The sequence below is a fragment of the Lampetra fluviatilis genome, chromosome 25 (genome assembly GCF_964198595.1).
Source record: "Lampetra fluviatilis chromosome 25, kcLamFluv1.1, whole genome shotgun sequence".
Classification (NCBI taxonomy): domain Eukaryota; kingdom Metazoa; phylum Chordata; class Hyperoartia; order Petromyzontiformes; family Petromyzontidae; genus Lampetra; species Lampetra fluviatilis.
The window spans coordinates 8053082-8071046 of NC_136299.1; the positions used below are offsets into that span (position 1 = coordinate 8053082).

General features: G+C 50.7%; 1 protein-coding gene across 5 annotated transcripts in view; it reads right to left on the reverse strand.

Annotated features, from left to right (window-relative positions):
* The window catches only part of SAMD4A (sterile alpha motif domain containing 4A), a 51499-nt gene extending 39348 nt beyond the window's left edge, over positions 1–12151 (reverse strand). For all 5 annotated transcript variants that reach the window (XM_078868181.1, XM_078868179.1, XM_078868182.1 and 2 more), the window contains exons 1-2: positions 12036–12151; positions 7460–7852 (exon numbers count right to left, since the gene is read on the reverse strand). In XM_078868181.1, the coding sequence (XP_078724307.1) occupies positions 7460–7655 (196 nt within the window). In that variant the 5' untranslated portion in view covers positions 7656–7852; positions 12036–12151. The remainder of the gene's footprint in view (positions 1–7459; positions 7853–12035) is intronic.
* Positions 12152–17965: the final 5814 nt, after the last annotated feature.

The following is a 17965-nucleotide window of genomic DNA, read 5'->3' on the forward strand; positions in this document are numbered from 1 at the left end:
TAGTGGGCGACTGAACGAGCGGCTGGAAACACAAGAGAGAGCAGGCGGACGACGAGAGTGGACCGGAGGGCGAGTGGGTGGTTGAGTGAGTAAGCGTCAAGGAGGTGGGCAAACGTTTGGCTGGGTGAGAGAGACACGGGAGTGGTTCTGGATGACGGGATTGGCGGGGGGGTAAGAGCGATGCGCGCGTGCTGGGTGCGGAGGGCGTCGAGGTTTGGTTCTTGAGAGACTGGCCGGAGATTTGGAGCAGGGCTTTTCTGCGAAGAGGCAGGGCCCGGGGTGACTCCAACGGATAGGAATGTCGGCGGAGCCGTGCGCGGGCGCGCATGCGTGGCCGGGTGTATTTTACATTACAACCCCACCACCACTGCCTCCCATTCCGACAGACCCCTCTCGCACTCTCCCCCCCCCCCCCAAAAAAAACAGGAAGCAGTCGAACCATTTTTACCAAATAAGGCAGCTCGAGAAACATTTGCTTTACCCATTTTGGAAAGAGGATGGGGGAATGGTTTGCAAAAACGACAAAATCTGTTTTGGGTCCTACGACACCACACGAGTGGGAAACTTCAAAAAGACAAAATCGATAGTCGTCGTGGAGAATTAGTAACCAAAATAAATAGGCAGACAATAGCCCGCTGCCTTCACAGATGCATCCCTCCACGTAAATAAAGGATTTTCTTTCACGACCCCATCAGCCACACACGGCCCCTCTCTTGCGCGTGTGCATTCTTTCGGCAGCATTTGGTTCACTACAAGCAATACGTCCGGACAGGGTTTCGCCATTCGGCGTCTCATCAGCATGGTCAGGGTTTGCTTTAAACCCATGCTGGTGAACTGTTTGTCGGCGAGAAAGCTCTCCATCCCAATGCGTCAGCCTCGACTTGAGCAACACCAAAACAACGACCGTGGTGCGTGGCGGTGACTACGCGCACACTGATCCAGCACGTTGGTGGATCAAGTTGAGATTTAGGAAACTCCCAAAGTTACTGGGCTGCCAGGTGGCTAAGATATGTCGCCTGGTATGCAGGAGGTCGTGAGTCGAACCCCAACACCAATGCTTGTATAATTTGGAGTTTGCTTGCCCTCTGGTTTTACATTATTTGGCTGCTTCTATAAATTCCCACCAAGGATCATAAAAGCCACCTCTGACGAGCCAACGTGTGTGACCAGGTCGCCTGTCAAAGAGCTAATAGCTCAGTGGGCTTCATACGTAAAAAATAGTAGTTTTGTATCTGCAAGCCGGTCTAAGCCATCGGTTCCTGCAGCCATTCACACTAAAATCTGCCTAAATACGCACTGTACTCACAGGAACCAGACTCGCCAAAGGGCATTCTGAGGGCCCATATTGCTTCACTTTACAAATGAAAACCCCGCTTTGTAGCCCGGCCCATGGACCCAAGGCCATGGAATCCACGGCGATGTAGCTCGCGCAGACCTCCGGTGACACCCACGGTGAACCGAGCCAGGCACCGCATGAACAACCACTCCTGTTTTCAAATAGATGGGGGGGTATCCGAGGAGAAAAATAAGTACAAACGACAAAAGTTCATAGTCTTAAAAATTATCATCGTTAACCAATTGCCAAATTAAGTCAAGTCTTGATTTTCCAGGGTCACAGTGGGAGGTGCCAATCAACTTCCTAACAATTTATTTTTAGAAACGCAGGTTTCTCAGCCATGCCGGTTTGGTAGTCACACCCCTAAACCTAACAATGTCATGAAACTCATTTTATTTATAGATTATTTTTGTTTTATATATATATGTATATACACACACAAAACACGTTACGGGTTTTGCACAATGGGACCGTTTTGGGTAACCACAAAGTGCACTTAACTCACATTCAAGCAATCCGATGGGATTGGGTTTAATGCAGCGATGGGCAACCCTGGCGGGCCACATGAGCAGCCCCCTCCTTCACTCTCAGGTGAAGCACAAGATCCCCCGTGTAGCCTTAACAAACTGTTGGGGCAAGTGCTGTTAGCGAGCACCGATAAAGGCCGGCACGACACACAAAGAGGGTTGGTGGCCAGCACCACGCCCAGCCGCCTTTGTCTCCAAGTGGCGATGTTTACACACCGCGCCAGGTACTCATTTGAAGCAGAGTCGACCTAGGGGAGTCCCAGGACCGGTTCAAATAATCGCTGGTGTTGACCATGGAGCGGGAATCGAACCGTCAGGTCACCGGGTTCAGACCAGGCCACCGCGAGGGGGGTCCGTGGGACGCATGCGACCTGCAGGTTGCCCACCGCTGGTTAATGTTGAGTCCCCCCCACCAAGTTTTCCTGCACTGCATTATTGGAGGGCAAAGGAGCAGAGAGCTCGGAGGGTGGTGTCGGTCCTGCCCAGGCGATGCCATACCACGCCTTGTTACCCCGCGTCATTTATCCATCACGTAGGGTTTGCGTGCAGCACAAATTTACTTAAACTAAAAAAAAGTGTACAACTCCTCATTTTGATACTACATTGTGGAGGTGAAATAAAAAGGTAACCATCGAAAGCTTTACTATGAAATTCCTCATTTAGTTTGGACGCGCGTGCACTCGCAGGTGAACGCACCGTCACCATCCCAGCACTTCAACTTTGAAGAAAGGTGGACACATTGGTTGAACCGTCAACAAATTTGGGACGACGTTCTTAAAAGTCAGAGCGATTTCCTGCTCAAATTAACATCGAGGCGGCGCTCATCTTCCGTCAACAGCCCAAAGCCAGTGATGGAAGTTCCACATTACTATGGCAGGAGCAGGTCCAACTCGAATAACCACTGTTGATTTCCCCACACCAAAGTGGTAGCTATTTTATCTACCCGTGGAAGGATGATGGGCCGAGCCAATTGCCACCTTATCAAAAACCTCCCCCCCCACCCCCACAATAAGTCACTTCGCGATTAAACTAAACGGATTAGCCACCCCTTGAAAGTATTCGAAACGTACGTCCACATTCGAGGAGGGTTTCCCAGTACCAAAACGCACGCACAGCAAGCCTCAGGCACGCCACGGTGTAGAGTAAAAAAACACCAAGATTCCGTAGCGAGAGAAAGGAGGTATGTAGGAGACACGCTGTTGAGGACGTAGCCTCTACCCCGCCCTCCTCGAACTCCTTCCCATGTAAACATTGACCTAGTTTTTTTCCTTTCCTCCAAGCTCGGAGGGAAATTGAACAGGATGTGATCTCAAGACCAAACAATGTCTACGGACTGACCGTCCAAGGCAGACAAACCTCAAAAAGCAATAATGTCCTGCAAGTCCACGGGGCTAAAATAAAAAAAAAGCCGCTCTACTTTCACAAGCGGCAAAATAGAAAAAGATTATCAGCGGAACTTTTTCGGGAGAATCCCCCGTTCCCGGCCAAAAGTCATTATTTACTTTAGGCCGCGTCGTGCCATGTCACCGTCAATCGGCAGCAGCTGCCGTAAACCGCCGTTGGTCGCACCATTGTAGCGCAAAGTACAACAGAGGTCGTTGGTTCGATCCAGACCCTGGACGGCTGCTGTATATTTGGGGCTTGCGTGCCCCCGTGGCCGCGTGCATTTTTCTCCAGGCCCACTGGGTTTTCCCCTCCACATTACAGAAACGTGCGTTTAGAGCATTTGGCTGCAATATACAATTTCCACATAAGCGACCCACTTCGTCGAGCTATCATTTGTGGCCAGGTCGCTTCTGAAAAATAGCTGTATAGCTCAGTGGGCCTTACCTGGCAAAATAAAAAGTTTCAAAGAATTTTTGCTCGAATCAAACCCAATTCCATCCTTGCCTCCATTCGTGTGCAAATGGGATGGCACTCCCGTCAGACTCAGACAATGAATGGGTGTGGATACCCCTAAGTTTTATATCATGCAGAGCAACATCACCGGTCGGGAGACACTTGACGACAATCACCGCTGAACGCGGCCCAGCGGTCTCGGTGTCGCCGCTTAGTGTGGAGGCTCGCGGTTCGAATCGAGCGACCTCCCCGATCATTACCGCCGCGTGTGTATCAACCACATTGCTACGCGCAGTCTGCTTCGCACTGGATGTTAAAGATCCCGTGACGTCATTCGCGAGAGCAGGCCAGCGTGCCAACGTCAGGGGACAAATATGCAAAGTTGGAAAATTATCTGCAAATTTACTTAAGTAGAATTATGCACCAATAGCAGCGATCATTGCCCCCCCCCCACTGACACGACTAACGCACACCACGAACGACAGATGACTGCGCGTAGCTTCTGCAAAAGGAGAATCCAGGTCTCGAGGTCTCACCTGGTTAAAACAAAACGTAACAGTTCTCATTTGCTAGACAACTACACGGGCACCGCCGTGCAAAGTTGCCATAGTTTCTCATAGCGAAAAACACAATGCCGGCGGTTATTGCCGGTGGTAGAAAATTGACCGAAAATTGCCCACCCCACCCCACTGTGTTTGGTCACAGCCTTCGCGCGCCGTCACCTGGAAATCGGCGGAACCCCGCCGTGCTCGGGCAGCAACCGCGGGGGTTGCCACACAAGCGCCCGGCGCGGGACGCCAAAAAAAAAACTACGTTGGCGGCGTGCGACGTGGATTGGCACGGCAAGCAGCGAGCGAGCGGCTCTCGCGTGGAGAGGGGCCATGACCGCCACTTGGCCGCCTGCGACCGTTTGAAATCTTTGTTGTGAAATCTGCAGCAAGCATGGCGGCTTGACCCCCCCTCCTCCACCAGCCCCTCCCAGGGGAGTTTCTAGACTGACCGTGGGGGGGGTGGAATCGCGATGTAGACAAAGTGCACTAATTTTGATTCTTAAATTAAAAGTGCTTTCCAAACAAGGATAAATTAGAGACAAGCTGATGAGCTGCTCACTAGTTGCTTTTTAAAAGGCAAGACAGACGATAAGGGGAGGGAGGGGTGGTGGCACAGGGGTCCACGCGCTACACTATTGACCTGATTAGTTGAAGGAGGAATCTCATCATTGATTACCTCTCCAGTTTGGCAATTTCATTCCCACAACCGCATAAGACCCACCACCTCCCCATACAAGTCCCTCCACAATACAAATAGTATTTTACTTAACAATTCCAATTAGCCACATGGCCTATGTTGAGCGTGTCATTTTAGCAGCATTGGTTCAAATAAAGCGAACTCTGCAGTGGTTTCGACAGTCGGTGACTCATCAGCAGGGCAAGGCAAACTTGAACCGTTAGTCCGAAAAGAGAAATACAACTCTGGAGCGGTTTCGACACATCAGCATCTCAAGAACCGAACGAAGCTCCCGGCACGTGGAACGAAACTTCGGGCATCGCGAACACGCGGCACGACCCGCAGGAGTACACAACGAGGGCTACGTGGCACAACGGCGGAAAACCGACGCGGCCGTAACAAACCAGCCATTGCCGTTCAATTCCTCAGCCCTCTGGTTTGGAGCAACGACAGTTCCACGAGCAGCAGCTGGCAAAGGGGCTCAAAAAACAGCCCTAGTCCGACTTGGGGGTGGGGAGGGGGGCGGGAAGCGATGCAAAAACAAAGCGGCTCTTTATCAGCTGGTGACGGAGGGCACCAATGCGGACCGCAGGCCACCGACGGGAGGATCCTCCAGCGACATTGACCGCGGCCGCCTCGCGTTTAAGCCACGAAAATAAAATTAAAGCTCCGCCAGGGTTATTCCAGGACGAACCAAAGAAAAGGCAAAACTAAAGAACGCCCAAACAACAAGACCGCTCTCACGTTTTGGTGACGATAGTTTTTTTTTTATACACGCACCGCACGCCAGTTCATTTATAGGAATTAACTTTAGAGAGCCGTATGGAAACAAACTATACTGAGAGAGATGCGAAAATAAATTCTAAATTCAAGTGAACACACTGCGCAATTATGTGCAAAATAAGAAATGGAAATGTTGTACCGCTCCATCTCCGCAGTGGCGGTACCCTGGCAAGTTCTTCCCCCTTCGGCTGTTATTCCCTCACTAGTCTCCTCCAAGCCATCATCACCATCGAGCGATGCGGCCTGCCCAATACCACCTCAACATTTTAAACAAAACGCAAACATGGGCCAGGTAAAGTAGCTCTAACCCGGGAGGCAGTATTCACCAGAGGCACGGCCCAAAAAAAAAAGGTGTCGCAACACATGACAAGATAGGGAAAACCCTAAAGTGAGAGCCAATTATTACCATTAAATTTGTACGTAAACAAATCTGTTCTGACCAGACCACTTGCAGTCACTTTTGGCCCCGATGCCGTGTTGCAAAATTCCAGAAAATTCACAAAGTGTTCCCTCTCTCAATACAAGCCGCTCACACGAGCCAGGCGGTGATGCATCATATTATAAACACGAGAAACAGAACTCGCCGTCATTCACGAGGCAGCTTGGATGCAGGCAGAATCCAAAAACCAAAGGAGCTCTTTATCTTGCACGTACAATCCCTCGGCCGCCGCCACGCGTCCCCGGGAAATCCAACAATGTAAAATGCCGCGCTGCCCAACTTGCCACCGGCACTTGTAAAACACATTGTCCTGCTGCGGAGGGAGCTGGTAGGAACGTTGGGTTGCTCGGTCAATGGCCAGGGTCAACGGCGGCGTGGTGTATTCCGCAAATGTGCCCGACTGTGAGGGCGGGCACAAGCCGGCGTGAGTAGGTTAAACGTTGAGTATAGCCCCACCCAGCCCCACCCAGCCCCACCCAGCCTTCATCTCCATTTGAAAATCAGCACTCTGCATCGCACGCAGCGTATTCGGCAAGCAGTTAGGAGGAGTGTTGCGCAACCGTGCTCGAGACCAACGGCAGTGGCAGCCAACGGAGCAAAAGCACCAAAGAAGATTGGCCCCCTGCAGAGGTGTGTATGTATTTGAAACTTCTTTCGCAATGTACGTAGCCAATCGTGCAAAAAAGAAAAATCGGAGCTTTGGGGCTACTCGGAGGTGCGGGGGCCATGAAATGGGCTCTCGTTTGCAGATGCTAGGTCGGACTGTTACATCACAAGCCTGCGAGATGGCGATGGCTCAAGGAGGCCTTTGGCCTTCACAAAGCCGTAGATTGACCAAGGATGACAAGTGGGACACAAAGTACAACAAGGCCACTAAGAACCCCATCTTCAGGATTATAAAATTGCTGAGATCCACACAATTAGCAATTCGCCACAAGTACTGCGCAACTCAAATTTGGATTTGACCAGACGACAAGTGGTAAAGCACGGAAAGGTGGACCAGAGGAGCAAGGACCGGAGTTTTCAAAACAACTTCTTTGCCATTATGCTTGTTGACACAAACACTGACCGAGTGTCAAGATTCATTTTCAAGAGGATCCTGCCAAGTTCACAGTAGGGGACGACATTGCCATGTGCAATCACGGACAAAGACCCGGTTTACACGCACAAAAAAGACTGCCTCTTTCGGAAGGACAACCTGTGCATAGAACAAGTCATTCGTAAGGACGCTCGGGCACAAACGTGGCGCCAACCCCACGCGTGGTGTCAACGCGAGCCAAGGCCACGGTGGCGGCTGGCGCCGCTTACCCGGATCGTTGGCCTCGCGCTCCAGGGCGTGGATCTCGGCGCACTCGGCGAGCGAGTGCTCCAGGCAGAGCTGCAGGAAGCGCGCCTGCGTGCGGCTCACGTGCTTGAGCAGCGACAGCAGCGCCACGGTTTGCTCGCACTCGTTCCAGCCCTTGAACCAGGTCGCCAGGACGCCGACCTGGTCGCGAAACATCATCGCAGACGCCGGCGCCACCGCCGCAGCAGCAGCAGCGACCGCTGCTCCCACCACCTCCGCTGCCGGCGCTACAGCAGCAGAAGCGGGAGCGCCGGCGCCCGCGCTCTGCCCCCACGCCGTCACCGCTCACGAACTGCGCCGGCCCGTCGTGGCGTGCTGAGTTGGTAGCGTTTGGCACGTTACAAACGCTTGCCAACCTGGAGACGGGAAGGGCAAAATCAATACATATTTACTTTACGTTCCAATATCACCCATAAAGTAGGCGTCAGCGCACATAGCAGAACAGGGGCATACAGCAACAGGAATACAGCAAACAGCAACATCCTCCACAGTGAGCGATGCAGGATGTGCAGACAAGACAAGATTTGAGCGATATGGTAACAGGCAGTATTGCTTAGAGCTGTGTTCCAGAACTTTTTTTTTCAGTTTGTAATTTTCCACCAATTTTAGCGAGAGGTTGCCGTTGGCGTCACGTCAAGGAGACGAAGAACCCCATTCGGAACGGTCGCAGAGCAAGTCTGTTAGATCACTGCTCGTGGAAGTGGACATCACAGAGCTACCGCCCGAGGTCTCTTCAAGACAACCTTGAGTCGACATGATATTGAGCGGCACTTTCACACCTACCCTGGTACAAGAGCGCACTACAATAAAAGCCGATATTTTTACAGCTGGAATTTTATTTAAAAATAAAAGCGCAGGACCAACTTTATTGCAATATTCTTCATTTTGGTGTCATCATTGGTGATTGGGCTGAAGCCATCTGCTCCGTAGACATGAGAAGTCCTACTGGACATCTTTATAGCTCATCGGATTTCTACAGCATAACATATTCTGAGATGCTGGTTTAAAACAGGCAGCTGTAGGAAGCTAGATGTGAACCCGGGGTTTTGACCGGTGGGTCCCCGTGTATGCATCTGTTTTTTTAGAATCTGTCTAGTGAACGCGTGAAGCAGCTTTTCCTGAATGCAAATCAACATCGTTAAAATTTATTCAGTTTAATTGCAAAGACATTTTCAAAAATGGACCTTCAGAATGTAACTATCGTAGGTGTTTTCATTAATCTGTTATTCATTGCATATGTTCACTGATGGCACAACTTTATGCAAAGCAGAATGCAAAAGCTTGAATGTGTAGTGTCATAATCTGCATGCATGAATAAACATTACATTTGCACACAAACTAGCACCATTCGACATTACCAGGATGCAGAGGACAATGATGTCAAGCGAGCACCTACTCAGGAGTGCACACAGGGCCAGTGGCGCGCCCAGCACCATACATGCCCAGCGCTGCCGTTGACGATGCACCAGGGGGGGGGGGTTACTCATTCAAGGCCGAAGACTTTGTGGAGACCCAGCACAGGTTCAAGATATCACCTGCCACGGATGTTGTTGCATCGTTGCCAGGAATTGAACCCAGGTCACTGGAGCACTGCCTTAACTAGGCTTACCCCCACCACAGCACCCCATGTCACACACTTGTTGGACAAAGGGCCTTCTCCACACAATCTAGCGGGTCGTGGGATTTATTAAACCATACTTCACGACGCTGGGCTGGTGAGTTGAGGTTCAAGGTGGGGAGTAGAAACGTGGAGGGGGGGGGTATAGTACATTACAACAATGGTCTTTGCTGCACTGCCTTGTATTGCCCCACCAAGTAGCCCAACAAGCAACCTGTTGTGGACTGTGGCCATCCCCCCCCCCCCCCCATCTAATCCAGGTTCAACCCCCCCCCCTCTCCTTGGCTTCTGAGATATTTGATTAGAGCATTTGCATTTTTTCCCACTTCATTAAGGAAATAAATATATTTCCACACATGTACGGATCAAAATGTGTCTTAAGGTACACTTCGTAAGTGTACCTTATAAAAATCAAGGCGTCCCATAAATTGTATACCTGCAACACACACTTGTGGACACTTCTATCAGACAACCTCTGTAGGAGGTTATTATACCGACATGGTCTCTTATTAAAAATTAATCTGTTCGAACTTTCCCGTAATGATCCCCCCGTGTAGCCTTAACAAACTGTTGGGGCAAGTTCTGTTAGCGAGCACCTCTGAAGGCCGGCACGGCTCACGAGGGGGTGTGGGAGGCCAGCACCACACACAGACGGCCTTTGTCTCCCTAGTGGCGATGTTTACACACCGTGCCAGGTACTCGAGGCAGACTCGACCTCGGGGAGGCCCAGGACAGAGTCAGATGGTCACCGGTGTTCGCCGTGAGCGGGAACCGAACTCTGGTCGCCGGGTTCGCATTGCAGCGCATCAACTGCTCCACTACCGCTCCCCATAAACACACGGAGGAACCCACCACGTGCAAAGTTGACATCTGGGCACTTCCAAACGTCTCACGTACCCTCGTACACACACACGTTTTGTCGCCACATTTATCTTATGGAACCAAATTATTTATTTTTCTGCACTCCCCGCATGCAACCTTTACTTATCTCATAAAACAATGATAGCCACACAGATTTAAAATGCGCACACTTGGCACTTATCCCTCCGTCTTCTCACACCATTCATACTTTTGCGCCACGCACGAGGGCAACTGCCCGAAACGTCGACCATCATCTACTTTTTTTATTTTAAGGGTCGCAGTTTTATTGACAAGTGTAAGAGGTGTGTTGTCATCGTTGTTGTATCTTAGCGTGTTAAAAAACGTGGACGTCCCCGTAATAGACAGACCGTTGTCCTCAACCTTCAAAAAAGGAAACCCCACACCGAGACACTTTTTTTTACACCACCTCTGCAAACTTTGCACACTCACGTTAACCCACACACACACAGGCAACTTGTAGCGTAACTTGTGTACAATCTCTCCCCTCTGCCCAAGGTTCACCACATTCCACACAACACGCGAAACAGACACATTGCACAAATGACATACATAGAACATAAGACCCCCACCCCTTCATATTCATGCCCGGCCGCCTCCGTCTCCCCAGATGTTGATGTTAACACACAAACAACAGCCGCCAGTCGCCACTAGTTAGCGGTGACGTCACCACGGCGCTTGTGCCAGGCTAGGTGCCCTTTAAGTGCCACGAAGTATCGAACGCCCGCTGGCAGGAGGTCACGGGACAGACCCAGGTGCCATGGGTTGACCGACTGAGATGGACTGGCCGATGCACCACCTGTGCCCCCCCCCCCTACTGTGCCAGGCACTCAATCAAGGCGGAGTAGACCTAGGGGAGGGGGTTCTTAAAAAAGAAGAAAAAAAATCTGCATGCACACTTCGTTACGTACAGGCGATAGTGCAACCGTGAAGCAAATGGGGTGGAGGTTTGGTGATGCTGCAAGCCCGCCACAGCCGTCACTAGAAATACCGCGAGCCTCCGAACAAAACTTACCGGCTCGGATCGTCATCCGTGATCTTTAACGCAACTTCAACGATTTTATGAAGAAAAAAAAACCGCAGACGTCCATCGATATTCATAAGAATCGATCGCCGCGCGTGGTAATGACGAATGTATCGCTGCAGTAGTGTGGGAGTCGCGAGTCGTGGTGGTGCCACGACTAGAAGCTTTGCTAGAAATCCTGGAGGCTGCTGCGCACGTGCGGAGGGGACTGTGCGGGCTCACAACACGTGCGGAGGGGGGACTGTGCGGGCTCGCAGCACGTGCGGAGGGGACTGTGCGGGCTCACAACACGTGCGGAGGGGGGACTGGGCTCGCAACACGTGCGGAGGGGGGACTGTGCGGGCTCACAACACGTGCGGCGGCGAGGCGGCATCGAGAGAGACCGTAGCCCAGACGGGCGCGGCATGGTCGTTTATGCCGTACGTGCAAATCGTCGTACGGGGGGGGGGGGCGGGGGGGTGTTTGTGCGTCTCAACAAACGTCAGTGTCCATCGTATCGTTTGCCAACAGCAACACAACCCAGCGAGCTTGATACATTCCGTCGTGGTGGCCAAGAGCCGGCACGCCGACGGACGCAAGACGATCATTAACTGGTACAGTAGCCGCCGAACCACCTCCATCGCGTACCCCCTCCGCACAAATCCCTTCTTTTAGAGCCGCTTCGTCAAAGCTAATAAACCATTATCCCGCGGTGGGGCACGGCCAGTTAACAGTTTCCCTTTCGCGCACAAACGCAGCGAGCTTCGATATCGGCGACGACTCTCAAACACAGCGGCCGCCGCCTTCGAAAACCGAAGACCGAAGAAAGCAGGCCTCAGCCGCAGCCTTACGCCTTTCCTAAACGTTCGGCGGGCTCTGGCTCCGCGGAGAGCCGTCCAACCGGGGTGGCCCACGCCCACCCCGCCCAGTCGGAGAGGGGGGTAGGGGGGGGGGCGGTTGTGGCGATAATTTCACGTACGAGGAGGGCCGCGAGACCTCCTGCCCGCCCGCACCGCCGCGACCGGCATTGCGTGGTTACCTGCGAGGACGAGGCGAAAGACGGGAGGGAGGCGATGTGCGTGGGGAAGGGGTCACGGATCCTCACGTCTCTCTGCGCTCTGCCAATGCTCCGCCATCGTCGCGGGCGGCCGCGTCTGGGGTGGGGGAGGTCTCTTATATAGGGGGGAGGGGGGTGTTGAGCGTGACGTCACTGACGATTGTATTTCGCAGTGCGCTTAGACAAAGGCGGCGAGAGTGACAGAGGTGGTGGGGGGGGTAAGCGATGGAGTTGGATTTGTTAGTGCGCTTAGGGCAAGGCGGCGGTGGCGGGGGGGGCGAGAGTGAGAAAGCGAGGAACGTTGGGGGGAGATTCCTTATATGGGGGGGCGGATCGAAACGTCACCACAGGTTGTATTTGGTACTGAGCTTTGGCAAGGAGGGAGGGGGAGGGGCTGGGAAGGGTGGTGGGGGGGTCAGTGGAAGGGTCAATGTGTGTGTACGGTATGTGTCAGTGCGTGTGTGTGTGTGGTCGCTACTGGGCAGTTGGAGGCAGTCGCCCTCCAACAACAACGGAGGGCGGAGGAGCGACGCTCACAACAACGAGCGGAGCGCCGGGTGGCTAAAGCACAGCAAGTTGTCACAGTAGGGGGCACAGGTGGTGCATCAGCCAGTCGTCTCAGTCATCTCAGTCAGTTGACCCGTGGCACCTGGGTCTGCCCCGTGACCTCCTGCCAGCGGGCGTTCGACACTTCACGTGGCCTCAAGGTGCACTTGGCCTGGCACAAGCGTCGTGGTGACGTCACCGCCACTTAGTGGCGAATGGTGGTTGTTGTTGTTGTTGTGTGTGGTCAGAGTCCCATCAGTTATAGCTACTCGGACGCGCTAGGTATGCTGCGTTGGCTGGGTCATTGTAACCCCCCTGTACCCAGCCACCGCATGCCCAAGCAGCTTCTGTTTGGCCGGGTTGAGGGGGCTAAACGGTCGCGGCACGGGCTGGGGAGGAGATGGAGCTGATGTGGTACAGGAGGATATGGGTCAGAGTGGACTATCTGATGAATGGTACCAGCGGGGTCAGGATCGGCCTCTGTAGAGGAGGCTCGTGAAGGATGCCACCAGGCGGTTGGAGGCAGTCGCCCTCAAACAACAACGGAGGGCAGAGGAGCCATGCTCACAACAATTGGCGGATCACAGGGTGGATAAAACGCAGCAAGTTGCGACAGTGGAGGGCGAAGCTGGTGCATCTGCCCGTCATCTCAGTCAGTCAACCCATGGGGCACCTGGGTCTGTTCTGTGACCTGCCAGCGAGCTTTCGGCACTTCACGTGGCCTCAAAGTGCACCTAGCCTGGCACAATCGCTCTGGTAACATCACCGCCACTTCGTGACGAATGTCGGCTGCTGTTGTTATGTCAGCGTGTCATTGTGTGGCTGCGTTACGAGCCCGGCAACCCGAGTTCGATTCCCACTCACGGTCGGCTCACCCTGAAATGAGTAGCCAGTATAGGGGAGACAAAGGCGGTCGGGCTTTGTGCTGGCCACCCAACCCCTCGTGTGCCGTTCCGGCCTTCACGGATGCTACTCCCAAACGGCGCTTTTCGCAACAGCCTTGTAAAGGTATATTACCGTACTGGGTGTCCATTTAGCAGCGCAAATATATAACTCGAGTCAGACGCTCTTCCTCAACGCAAAAGTTGTTGTTTTAAACATGTGTAGGAGTTACGTTGTCAGCAGAGGGCAGTGCAGAAAAAAATATCCATTGTTGTCCTGTACTATGCCCCTGCGTCTATGCCCCCCCCCTTCACCAATGCGCACTGACAAGCGAGAAGTTCGCTCAAATAAACCCCCGGGACTGACTCGGCACGGAGAGGCCCTCATCCAGCAGTGGATTGACAACGGGGCTGTACGTGTACAAAAAAATACGAACAACTATGTTTTATTTTCTTGGTTCTTTCGGTAAAGTCACGTAGAATGGAAATAATAAAACAATAAAAATAAAATAATTATTTTATTATGTTTTATTTTTATTCTACGTGACTTTACCGAAAGAACCAAGAAGATGAATCCCTGCAGTCACGAAAGCTTTAAATCGAAATTTATGTTTTATTTCTTATCAGGTAAGGCCCACTGAGCTATACAGCTCTTTTTCAGAAGCGACCTGGCCACAAATGATAGCTCAACGAAATGGCTTATCATCATCATGTGGAAATTTACAGCAGCCAAATACTCTAAACGCGTGATGTTGATTCTAAATGTGGAGGGAAAATCCGGAGGACCCGGAGAAAAATTCACGCGACCACGGAAAGAGAGACACGCAAACTCCAAATATACAGCAGGTGTCAGGGTCGGGATCTAACCCACGACCTCCTGTACACCAGGCGAGGTAGTTAACATCTCGTCACCAACACTGCATGTCTTGGTGTGGGTTATTGTTTTTTTAAAGAATTGTCCTCGCCGTGGTCAAGACCATCTTCATCAGTGGAACCATCGTCAACCACCATCATAATCAGCGGTCTCCCTCTCTCTTGCCTCTATGTCTCAACCCAGCGAGAAGGCGACCCTTAATGTCTACTTCACAAGGAGACAGAACTTAATTCATCCAGAGCGTTATGATATGGGCACCGCGGTGGCGAGATGTCAACTACCTCGCCTGGTACACAAGAGGTAGTGGGTTTGATACAGGCCGTGACGCCTGCTGTACATCATGTGGAATATGTGTGTCTCTCTCTTCCCGTGGTCGCGTGGATTTTTCTCCGGGTCCTGCCGTTTTTCTCTCCACATTTAAAAACGTGCGTTTGGAGTATTTGGCTGCTTTACATTTCCACATGAATACAAGCCAGCTTCGTTGAGCCGTCATTTGTTGCCAGTTCAATTCTCAAAAAGAGCTATGCAGCTCAGTGAGCCTTACCTGGTAAAATTTGTAAAAAGTTTAGTTAACGTTTTTTTTTACCGAGCGGTGGCGCCGTGGTTAGTGCAGCACGCTTGAATACCGGCATTCCGTGTTGAGTTGTTGTTGTTGTTTGAGCTGCAGCAGCACCACCAAATCACCTGGTTAATAACATCGTTCGGACTTCTGGTAGAAAGCATCGGATAGGCAGGTGTGGCGGCGCCCTCTGGCAGACAGATTGCGTATTGCAAGCAGCGCAAACGAAGCTCACCCACCCACCCCACCAGTGTTGAACCAAAATGCGTGATGTTGCCGCTTCAGCGGCTGCGTACGGCGGTTTTTCTCTTTGTTTTCTTGAGCGTGGCGGCGATAAGTTCAGGAGCTCGATCCCCAATGTCGAGGTGCTGCTGCTGCTGCCACGACGAGACGGCGGCGGCGGACAGAGAGTTCAAAGTTAATTGATTAGGTATAGCCCTGTGAGCCATTCGGCTCTTGAATCGGGTGCAATCGCAACAAACAAAAAACAAAAAACTAAAACATGAACAAGAAAACATCTTAAAGTGACTGAGTGCAAACAGAAAACCCAAGTAAAGACAGCAAAATATTGCAGAAAAAATCACCGTACACCAACCCTGTGCAAATATCCCAGTGGGATGCAAGTCAAACAACAACAACAACCACAAGACAACTTAGATTAAGGCCATCAGTCTAACTCTGTACTAGAACAAACAAACATGGCCAAACCAAAAAACTTTTCGAAAATCACCAAAATAAAGCCATAAAAGGAATTAAACAGTCGTCATAGGAACTGTGACCGAATTTTCACAATAAACGTCTTAAACAACATGTACTACCAAACTCTGCAGCCAGAGTTCGTGTCGTGTAGCTGCTGTTCCTCCTCCCCCGTTGAAGGAGAGCGCAAACCGCCGTGGGTTGACTGTGTGGGCCACAGCTTGTGTTGGTCACCTTCCTGCTTCAGCTTGTCTTCGATGTAACTCTATTTATCTCCGTGAGTCTCTGTGCAAATCTACGGGTCTCTATTTGGTCAACGATATGGTCCCATAGTTTTGGTGACACGGGCCAAGATCGCACTCACGTGGCTTGTGTCTGTACGGAGTTTTCATATCGTAAAGGATCTGCGGTGCAGCGTCGGCTTGTCGAAGACGTTCCGATGCTGTTGATCGTTACACCGCGGAGGAGGAATGTCAAAGCCAGGGGGAGGTGCGATTAATTTTTTGAACCGATTCATGACCGTTGAGATGAACACGCAGTCGGGCTTTCACGACCAATATTATCAATAATATAGGCTTGGGGGTTCGATCGCGTAAATATGAATGTGTCGTTAAAACCCGCCACCACCCAACACATGTAAATGTTGATTTGAAGCTTTCGTGACTGCAGGAATCCATACTCTTTGGTTCTTTCGGTAAATTCACTAAGATATAAAATTAATAGATCACGACGTTTCGATCGCAACACAAGCAATCGTCATCAGGTGGGACAACCGCAGCAAGACGATTGCTTGTGTTGCGATCGAAACGTCGTGATCTATTCTTTTTCTACCTACGTGACTTTACCGAAAGAACCAAACAGTACATGTACATGTTGTGGATTTACTCTCCGACACACAACCTGTGTGTGGCTGTACTCGTCACGAATTGGCACGTTCTGTTCACGCGACACATCTACTAATTGGTTGTGGCGGGTGGTGGGTGGCCGGTTTATATTTACGCGATATAACCAAAAAAGCCTCTGTTATGAATAATTGAGATGTTCCTGACCCCAGAGTAAAAGCGGTTTAACCTGCACGCCATAATTTATGTGCGTGGTGGTGGGGGGTGTCCCAAGTTCGACGAATGTGGTTTTATTCTTTATTTGAGTTTCAAGCAACAGACTCGTGCCAACGTTCAGCTCTTTCGCCCTTCGAGAACGTCGTTTTTAAGCGACGTCGCTCAGCATCGAGATTATTTTTAGTTTTTCAACAAAAGAGTGAGAGAACTCGCAAGGCCAGGATAGCATCAGTCTGCCAGGCGCACATTGCTTTTAAATGTATTATTATTACTACTATTGTCATCATTAGGTAGCAATTGCTGATGCTGATGATTCATCCAGGAGGTGATAGAGAATTAAGATTTTTTTTATTTAGTAGTTAATGACTGCTGCTCTTCATGATAGGGTGATTCATGCACTGTTGCACATCATTCTCTATGAACTGGTGGTGTGATTATTATTTCTAGATTTGAAGCTTTCGTGACTGCAAGGATTCATACTCTTATGTTTTTTCCGTAAAGTCACGTAGGTAAAAATTGAGAAAATTTCATTATTATTCTTTTTTTTACTTACGTGACTTTACCGAAAAAAACCTAAGAGTGTGATTATTATTATTTGTATACAGGGTGGCCCAAATGTCAGGACACATAGGGTTATTGTATTTATTTTAGCAAATCAAATAGGGCTATTAAATATATTTAAATGAACGTTTAAATTGACATTCCATTAACATCAATGCATTATATATCTTTTTAAATTAATTTAGGACTTTTTTAAGATTACGAGTGTAATCTTTGAAAATTTCTATCAGGCTAGACCCGACGGGCAACACAACTCGACACTAAAGTTGAATTCGGATCGGATCATCTCCACGACCGTTGCAAAGTGTCCAATATTTGAGACAGAGTTACAAACAAACTGCTTTTCGTGTTCAGTTTGTTGTCCTTCCCCGGCACCTCCGATTTGCACGTTTGGCTACGTACGGTGCGAAAGAAGTTCAACAAACATACGTACAAAGCGATAACACGCGCATGTATATCGAGCCCGTAACTGTAGCGAATCGTCTTTTAGCCGAGGGGACACCCCGCCAATGGAAGCTTGTCCTCTGTGCGTTAACGCGTTTTACCCATAGCTGTCAACCCATACGGTTTACCCCGTATTCTTGTACAGGTAAATTGGGTTTTCAGGGCCGTACGGCATACAGCCGTTTCAATACGGGCACACACAAAAATGTGACTCTTTGTTTACGTATCTCCCTTGTGATTGGGCTTTGTAGGAAGAACGTTGAGATTCATAAGGACACGGAGTGGCCAATAAG